General features: G+C 38.2%; 1 protein-coding gene across 6 annotated transcripts in view; it reads left to right on the top strand.

Moving 5' to 3' along the window:
- LOC145502351 (uncharacterized) overlaps nt 1–10,000 on the top strand; it is a 29,666-nt gene that overhangs the window by 478 nt on the left and 19,188 nt on the right. The window contains exons 1-4 of one of the 6 annotated variants that reach the window (XM_081481644.1): nt 1–1,582; nt 3,789–3,884; nt 4,525–4,692; nt 4,858–4,899. The exon at nt 1–1,582 is cut by the window's left edge and continues 478 nt beyond it. In XM_081481644.1, coding sequence (XP_081337770.1) covers nt 3,879–3,884; nt 4,525–4,692; nt 4,858–4,899 — 216 coding nt within the window. In that variant the 5' untranslated portion in view covers nt 1–1,582; nt 3,789–3,878. The other 5 variants (XM_081481643.1, XM_081481642.1, XM_081481641.1 and 2 more) reach the window with 5 other exon arrangements.

The following is a 10,000-nucleotide window of genomic DNA, read 5'->3' as shown; positions in this document are numbered from 1 at the left end:
GCGCCGCCGTGCCATTAATTTAGTCTTTGGTTATAAGCATATATTAGGTTTCAAAGTTGTAATGTATTTATCTCAGCCCTCGAACTTTTAAATGTTATTAGAAAATTTACTATTTTTAAAAGACTGGAAATCTTGTAATTACCCCTACTTGTAGCCACCAGAGGTTGGCGCGCCTGCATTTGGTTAGGGAATTTGTTTCCATTTTTCCCCACCGAGTTTTTGGGTTTTTATATCAGGCGGTTGCAGCAAGCTTTACAGTCTAAGTGGTAGTTATTTTGTTGTGTACTTAGTAAGTAGTATCTTATTTGAGCTATGTAACGTACTTTGTATACGAACGGCATCAAACACTCAGGCTCGCAGTTCAAGCTGCACACCAATCCCTGTGTACGGTTCATGAATATAAATACAAACTGATATAAAGCATATATTTCTTAGTACATGTATAAGAAAAGTACACCCAGTCCAAGCATGTTTTCTTGCATGCGCATTTCCTCAGCTTATAAGAGTTAGCATGCAGTGAAGAGATGTATAGTTAGGTGGACATTTTGTTGTAGTAGGTAATGAATTGGCCAAGCAAATGAATTATCTATGTGTTTGTCTGTTTGTTTTTTTCTTTTAATTTAATTATGCGAAGTAACTGACTGTACTGGTGTGACATCGCTGCAAATAAAGTAATTTTGTGTGTGTAGTACCCTTATGATTCATTGGTGTTTGTCCTCTTCACTGATTTTCATTTCAATCAGCAAGGCTTGGAAAATGTTGTGAAATGTTTATGCGACGATAGATGTACAGCTAGGAGAGGACGGCTTTGGGAATCCTCTGTCCTTGCTGTTGAGCGCAGAGACGGCCACGTACAAAATGCTAACGCATTGTGATTGACGGGGTCTCATAACCGAAAAAAATGCAGAAAAAAAAAATAAGCAAAGAAAGAAAAAAAAAACAAAAGCAGCCCCTCCCGCCCCCAATAAAAATTAAATAAATAAATAAATAGATAAATAAAAAACCCTTAAAAAGAAAAGGAAATTAACAAAATGTAACTGCAACCACTACGTCTTGCTTCTTTAACATTTGCATATACGATAAAAGTTCTGTGACATTGTTAGAAAATGTCGTCGAGGATATTTTGAGGATATGTAATATAAGAGCCGCACAAACACAAAAGATGTCTTTGTTTGAAAAGTTTGGATTTAAGTTCTAGAAATGGCTGTAGAAAACTTTCCATCTCCGCTTGTTCCATTTAATCGGATTTTTACTGATTAAAAAAAAAACCGAAGACCAAAACAAGGCGTCCCGAACCTATTTTGGCCGTAAAAATTGACCCGTGAAGCTCCCGAAGACGTTTTTCTTTCTTGTTACATAAACTCGTGGGACAGAACTGTTCAGCACTCAAATCGAAAGAGAGAAAACTTGATTCCAGTTTCTTGAGAGAAACGCCAGTAACTGCGGACCGGAAACGCAGAAAAATTGCTTGTGCCAGTCCTACTTGGCATCACGCATGACTTGCACGGCCCGTCTCTTCATCTTCCAACCGCTTTCCGTCCTGTTTTAAGGGTTATCTTATGGAGCTACCTTAAGCGGGAACGTGAGTATGTCTGCAGCCCCTAAGAAGAGTGTATTGAGCATAATGTATTGAAGGACAGACTGTTTCCGAATAGTGCAAAACGTTTCTTTTGGTTTCCTTGGAAACCCAAAAATGTATATCGCGCCATAGTAACATCTCTTCTTCTTCTTCTTCTTCTTCTTCTTAGAAAAGAAGAATGTGTGGAGATCTTTTCAAAACTCTTAACTCGATTACATTCGGTCGAGATGCCGGCTATCCCGAATATATGAATTTTTTCTAAGCGTTATTCCTGCTTATCGGTTTGCGGTTTGACCCGTGTAAAATGTATCATATTTTGTAAGCCTGCATACATGCTTTTTTTTTATTATTGATTCCTTTTCGGCTGGTCAAAAAATGCCTTTGCACTTTATTTGCAGACTGTGGTGAGCTTTCCCTTTTTACTCCTAAAATAACAGAGCAATTGTATACGGCTATGAACGCAACTCTATTGCATGCTATTAGCAGCAGTTTTGACTATGTAGCGATAAGTCCGATTCCTAGAAAGACGGGATGTTTACTCAACTCGAAACGCTTGATTCGCCGTCGGTTGTCTTAAAGAACGATCTGCACTTTTTAACATAAAGAAAATTTGGAACGGCTTATCACACGGAGAAGTCATTCGGTACGTTGTATTTCAGCACTACCTTGAAAACCGTGAAGTTGCCTTCCAACGGTAAGTTAATGTGGTGGAAATTATTGGATGTAAAGGACGGATGACTATGAGAAAGATCCTTTCTAATTTGGGCTTTAATGTTAATCATTTCTCGATCGATTTTGCAAAACATGTCTGTCTTATTTGTAGGGCCTTCGATTCTTTCACTTCCAGGCTGACAATAGTGATAGACCGGGTGCATGTACCGCTATGTATTCACAAATTCCTTCAAAGTCGCTATGAAAGTGTATTGCCAGTTTGATGAAAATTCGTAGCCTTGCTAATCTCAGATCGAGGGCGGCGATGTCTGCACATAAGCAACGTGTCAGTGTATTCTTAGCCGTAGCATTTAGGCACCTAGTCAATTGTCAATCCCAGGGATGGATAAGCGAAAAAAAACGATTGAAGAGGAAAGTATTAAGAGAAAAATATCAAAATAAGCAGCTGCAAACAAAGCGTTTTCACGGTAACGGGGCGTTTGCGTGAGTCGGTCATTTTAAGACAACAAGAAGTTTACTCGGTAAACTATTTTTTTGTTCCCCTTGGTTGTAGCACCGTCGCAGCCATCTGACTAGCTTTAGCAAACCATGACGGCGACGCCAACGAGAACGTCACAAAACAAAAGGTTTAATGAGCAAAGCAACGGTTCTGCACGAATCTTGGCACATTTCATACCCGTCATCTGAAAAACAGTAACGTGAAATGACCAAGTTCCATTAATTTTGGAGATTGTGATCCGCAATGGCTAACTTTTCGTATCTTCCTTTGGAATGAAAAGCTGTCATTTCATATTTAGCCTGAGCAAGGTTTTAGACCGATAGGCGTACTGAACAGACCTACACAGTTGCGACATTCAAAGGTAAAATATCTATAAATCCATTTTACAAGGCATCGTCCTCGGCGTCTCCGTAGTCATTGGTAAAGCTCCCCAGTAATAAACTCTCTAAGAAGGGCTTGCTTGTACCGTGAGACATAGAATGATTTTCTATGTTATAATCTGTATCCCAGAGCCAGTAGAAGATTCTCCTCCGCCGATTTCGCGGAGACGTGAATTTACTCCCGGACCTGTTTTTAGTGAGTTATTGTTTCTTGGTGAGGATGCAAGCATGCAGATAACCATTTAAAATGAAAGATTACAGTTGGCCTAGCAAAAAGCCCTGCAAATATGTCAGAAAACCTACTGAAAAGATGTAAAATATTGCGTGATTTACTGAGGTCGATTCAGGAATGTTTATCAAGAAAAGCTGTCAGACAAACAATTCCTAGAAACAAGTGTGAGGTCTTCTAAGAACATTCAGATCAAGAAGTACAGAATATTTCAGCGCTCTACCAAACAAAGCTCGACTGTTGACCTAGAAAATTTGACAGAGGTACAGCTTCATAGTTATAATTTTGGAAACAAGGGCAGAAGACATAAATATTTGTTATTGTATCTGATATCTTGTAGACGAAGGGAATTCGTTTTATGATATTATTAGTAGTGATAATTGTGCATGGATATTTTTGTTGTACATATATAGTTCTTTTATTTTTTAGCGTTTATAGCAAATACACACTTATTTGGAAAAGGGGACCTGAAGTTAGGGTAATACCCATAGGAAGTACAAGAAATAGAAGGAAAGCAACATGGAGGTATGTTAAAAGCAAATCCAAGAAGATTTGCGAGCTTTTGTCTTTATCCGCCAAGAAATTTCAGAGTAATTTTCAAATGGCCAGATCAAACTAGCGTGACATTTCGCTGAAACATCCGACCGTTAGGTGTTTACATTGCCCATATTTACTTTAATTTCTCAGTTTGAAATTGCAAGTTTACAAAATCGGAGTGTTAATGCAAACATAAGTTTAGTAGTTGCAAAAGCATTTAGGATCATCTACCAAGATATGGAATCGAAATTTTTAGGTGACTTTAGAACGGCCAGTGCCACTAGATACTAATCAATACACTGCCAAGAAGAATTGATTTTAGTCCCTTGGAAAAAACATGCTTAACATGTTCGTAGAGCATTCATGTCGCCCTTGCATAAGAGCACAATCCTTCACTCCTGTTAGCTAGATCGGAAAGGTCTGCTGCTCGTTGTGAGATTTCATGTCTTTTAATGGTTCTAGAATCTTAATTAACACACGGCGACAAACCATGGTCAAACTGAGAAATATTTAAAGGTAAACAAACATCTTAGTTGATACATAGACATAACTGGCCTTTCATGAAAGTTTGGGATTAGTTCCACGTGGTTGTTGTGCTGAGTGGATTTTTAAACTGATTTGTGATTAGGGATCTCGGAGAAAGCAATTTCAGATGGAAGATGATTATGAGGAGGCCTTAGCCAAAGCGCTGGAGCTGTCGCGTATGGATCATCAACAGAGTCAGAGAGCGAGTGCAAACCCACCTGATCAAAGTGGCCAGCCTTCGTCCTCAACTCAACGTCCTCCCATTAATTTGGTAAATAGATCAACTTATGCTTTTAGAGCGGAGTGTGAGCTCAAAATTGTTCCATGATTAGTGTTGGCAATGGATAGTTTTTTACTTACTCTTGAATAGCCTCCATGACCCTGTGAGCCTAATGTGAACATAATTTCACGGAACCTTTGCCTCTAATTTTATCAGGAAAATACTGGAAGAGAAGGCAGGGAGTACGCCCGGAATCAGGTATCCCTTTGTTCCACATCATTTCTTGGGATAAAATTTATTCTTTTCCATTGCGTAACCAGTCCGGTAGTATCCACAGTTTTGGAAGAAGCGCTGACGCCACGATTCTATTGTTTCGCCAAGATCGCAAAAAAAATAATCACGAAAAAAATATGGGCTCTTAGAAAAGCTTGGTTCTAGGTTCCATGTAATATTCGGGACTTTAAAAGTCTCATAACAAGCCTTCGCTCACCAACGTTCCTTGTGCGAGAGTTGTGAACGTTTGGCAGAAGGAATCGATGAAATTCGTGTCATTTTTGAACGGCCTTTGAAGAAGACGCCGCCATTTTGACGGGCATCGAATGTAAGTACATGTTTTTATGTTGTTTTTTTTTGTTTTTTTTTTCAATAGCTTGCCGAATTTTTTCGATATCAGGACTAATTTTCCTCGAAACTACGATATGTGAGGGTTGTGTCGCTAAAGTTTCATTGGTGGCAACAAGCTAGTAAAAATGGCAACTACGTATTGAAAATAGCCGTCATAAGAAATGGCTTCTGACAGGAAAACGACTGGAAGTTTACAAACAATGTATCGCGAGTACTTCGAGTCTTTTTTCGTTTTCACACTTATTTCGTTGGTCTTGTTTAGAGGGTGAGAGTCTGTTATTCTGAGATAGCTGAATCATGTAAGCTGATTTGTGAAATGATTTTTTTTTATGGCATGAGAAGGTTGGAGTTTGACTGAAGCGTAGTTTGATAAGGGGCACATGTATCATGCACATGCACTGATGCACATTTCTACATGGTGTGTGTTCCCCGTTGGGTCAATGATTATTTTATCCCTTGTTTCTTATTTATTAGGATGTCCGTCCAAAATATGGACAACCACATAGAAGTGTTAAAGAGTTGTTGCCTTTTGCCGGGCTTCGTTAGATGAAATAAGTATTGTGATCAATGCATTATTTGTTTAGGTTGCCATGTCTATTGATAGCAGATACTGTTATTTTAATTCTGTTGTCTCTTTTGTGTTCAGGTTCAAGAATGTGCTAAAAAATCAAAATAATAATAATATTGTACTTGAACTTTTAATAAACAGTAGTTTACATTTTTCTCAATCTCATTTGTTTTCTTTGAATATTTGATGGGCGCTAATATTACAACTTGTAAGCAATCTAAAGAGACTACCACAGCTACTAGATCTAGCGCTGTCACATTTACGTACTGCCCCAGATTAAACGGGGCATATACAGGACTTATATAGAGTTCAGCCCCCAAATAAGCAGTGCATGCATTCACAACAATGCGAGGCATCACACTGAATTATTTGAGAAGTCAAACAAGATAAAGGAAGGAAACACTCACTCTAAACCAGCCAGCCAAATTTTGGAACAACTTTTGCAATTAGCATTTTGTGAAGAAAGGGAAGAGAAATGTCCTTCGGAGAAAAGTCCCATCGGCCAGTGTCCAAACTTTCTGTGTATCTTTTCCCAAACCTCCTTTCAACTTAAGCTTTAATATGACAACAAAAACAATAGTTTTAATAATTGTACTTAGTTTTATAATTGTAATTAGGTTACTGACTGATGGGGACACATTTGATACATCACAAGCAGGCTACTGTTCTTGGTTCTACTAATGTGTACACAGCCTAGCCATGCCTTGAAGCCTTTAACACTATTCCAAAACATTTTCTGATGTAGAGTGTGACCAACTTCGCAAGTATTTTATGTTTTGCCTAAGAATTTAGGGAAATGTTGAGTTTTGCACTAATAAAAGTAAGTAATATTAGTATCTGACAGCGACAAAACAGTAGTTAGACTTGTGTTGGATTATTATCTTGAGATAAAAGCAAACGTGACAAATTTAAAACAAAATCACTGCCGGATTTATTCAGGAAATGAAAGCTTTTATCAGTGTTCATCCATAAGACTTAAAGAATCCGAAGGAAAAACTACAACAATCGAAGACTACATTACGTTGGTTTCGCAGTCTTTGTGGATTTTAAGAAAGACCAGGCTAAACTAAACCGAATATCTACAGGACAAAAATTACTGCAAACACAAGAACTCTCTTATTGCGTACTTCATTAAACATGGAATAAACTGACGAAGACTTGAAAAACTGTTCCCTAATGCCTATTTGAAGTTCGAGCTGATATAGCCAAGCTGCATTCTGTACAAGCTACGCAAAAGATCCTCCACGCGAATCTTTGCCTTCTTCGATACAATACTTTGACATCTTGGCGTAAGCTTGGCAGAGCCGGAGTGAACTTCGCGTGGAATGAACCTTGTGCATGTTACACTCAATATTCTAGCACAAGAATGGTTATTATCCGTATATAACGACTTTTCCTATAATTAGGCATAGAAAAGTCGAAATGAAAGCCAAATAAAAGCGAATACTTTTACCCCGATATTCCCCCGCGTTCGACCGCCATTTTGGATCTTTCCATGTCTTGAAATGCTCATCGCCATGGTGATCACGTTATGGTTCGTGCCGTAAAGCATTGTTCTCGCTTCTTCCAAAACCGGCATACTACCGGACTGGTAACATGAAATTCATTCAATCTGAAATGTTACTAGAAATGATTGTTTGCACAGGAGTGGTTAAAACCACGTAACAGACATTTTGGTTTGGTTGTTTTATTTGCCTTCTTTGTTTTGTCTTCCAAAATGTCTTATCCGACACGAGCCAGGTTTGACCTCCAGCTAAATAGTACCAATCAATCAATCAATCAATCAATCAATCAATCAATCAATCACTCACTCACTCAATCAATCAATCAATCAATCAATCAATCCGTTGTTATTAAAAAAAAACAATTAGTCAGTCAGTCAGTCAGCGAATTAATCAACCACGAAAAAAACCAAACCAAACCAAATCAAGCGCACCATTGAAGTAACCAACCAAACAAACAAGCAGCCAACGAAACCAACCAACCAAGCCAAACCTGACCCACCAACCAATCAGAATCAGCGGTCTACTCGACGAACCAACCATCAGCCAGACAACTAACTGAACGACTAAGCTACCAACCAGAGAAGCAAACGTTAACATCCAACCAACGAAACCAAATCAAACCCATCAAAACCAAATCAAACTAAACCTGCGCACTAATCGACCAACCAACTACAGCCGCTCACAATAGACCATTGTACAGTCTTATTAACAGTGACTTGGCAGTGAGGCTGCCCTTGACCTTGTTCTGTTAAAGAACTCACTGCTTTTGTTGCGTAAATCAAGTTAACTTTATAATTTATTATTTATATAGCGCAGAATAATTGGGTATATGATCTAATTCGCTTTAAATTACAATGCTTATAATATGCTTACAATAATACAATGACAGCTTACATAAATAGTTAATAAATGGGTACTAAATAAAAATATTATATATATGCATGTAAAAATCTATGTTAAAATACCATAGGTCATAAGGTAAGAGCTAATTTAAAATAATAAGTTTTAAGCCGTGCCATAAAAGTTTTGAGACTGCCCAAAGCCCTCAACTCGTCTGGAAGGGCGTTTCACAGTGTCGGTGCGGCTGCAAAGAACGCCCTGTCTCCTATTGTCTTCTTGGTCATGTTGGGCAGATCGAGCAGTAAGAGTTTTGTATTTGCAAGTTGTTCTTGCCCTAACTAGTTGGCATTTAAATGAGAATAGCAGAGAAGTGTGTATCAAAGCAAGGTCACCTCCAGCTTCATTTGCATTCATAGGCCAGGTAACTAAGCATACAACTGTAAAATGGCCTGTTGAGAATCGAAAGCAATCAGTAATTGCCTTGGTTTTGGTTTTGGTTTTGGTTTTGGTTTTGGTTTTGGTTTTGGTTTTGGTTTTGGTTTTGGTTTTGGTTTTGGTTTTGGTTTTGGTTTTGGTTTTGGTTTTGGTTTTGGTTTTGGTTTGGCTACGGTTTGAGACTGGCTGAGTAGTCTTATTGGCAGGTAATTGGTTTGGCTTTGGTTTAACAACACTCCATAGAAAACCACCTTAAGAGCGGAGCCATAGCTAACGCCAACATCACTATCAAAGCCAACACCAACTCTAACACCAACACCAGCACCAAAACAAAACAAAAAAAAAGCGTAAAAGCAAAACTAAAACCAGTAATTCCGTTTTGGTCCATTTTCTTTCTCTCTCTCTCTCTCTCTCTCTCTCTCTCTCTCTCTCTCTCTCTCTCTCTCTCTCTCTCTCTCTCTCTCTCTCTCTCTCTCTCTCTCTCTCTCTCTCTCTCCGGGTGAAATAGTACTTTATGTCAGTGGGTACGTTACGTTAAGTAAAAATGACTGGAAATACCATAATAAATTGTTCCTTAACAATTTTTGAGTAAGTCACAAAATTTGGAGTTTATTACATTCATTCTTTGAAAGTTACAAAATTTAAAGGGTGGTTGAGGCCTCGAAAGCCCAGACACCCCAGAAGTCTGCTAACGTACTCGATATTGACTTGATATAGTCGAGCAAATCATGAACAACAAAGAATCATATCGAAAATCTGCCATTTTGATCAGTCACGGTTCAGTTAGTCAGCCGGGGTAGTAATACCATTGTTCTACGTAGCATTCAAATTGACTGAAAAAAAAAAACAAAAAAAACAAAAACAAAAAAAAAACCGGTGAAATGAACATTTCGACATGTTCAGAATGGTTAAAGGAGCTACGTCACTTCTTGCGCTTCTCCAAAAGGTGGGGTAGTAATACAATTGTTCCACGTAGCATTCAAATTAACTGAAAAAACAAAACAAAACAAAACAAAACAAAAAACGGTGAAATGAACGTTTCGACATGTTCAGAATGTTTAAAGAAGCTACGTCACGGCTTGCTCGTCTCCCAAAGTTTAGCCTTGATTTTTCAAGTTTATCGTCTGTAATCCGTGTCAATCTTCTCCATCCTTAACCATCCTCGGTCACTTATGTTTTGTTATTGACTCTTTGGTGTTTTTCTATCTTAGTAAACTATTACTTTCAGGTTTCCTTCAAATTAAAGGTAATTTTGTACGTTGCCAAAATAACTCAAAATGCCGTGACTGAGCTCATTTTAAAAACACTTTGAAAACAATCAGACGAAAGATCAGAAAATCAGAAAACAATCAATCTTCTCCATCCTTAACCATCCTCGGTCACTGAT

This window comes from Orbicella franksi, chromosome 11 (assembly GCF_964199315.1).
Source record: "Orbicella franksi chromosome 11, jaOrbFran1.1, whole genome shotgun sequence".
Classification (NCBI taxonomy): Eukaryota; Metazoa; Cnidaria; class Anthozoa; order Scleractinia; family Merulinidae; genus Orbicella; species Orbicella franksi.
Note: the sequence above shows the minus strand (reverse complement) of the source record. Positions and strands in the feature narration are given on the sequence as shown.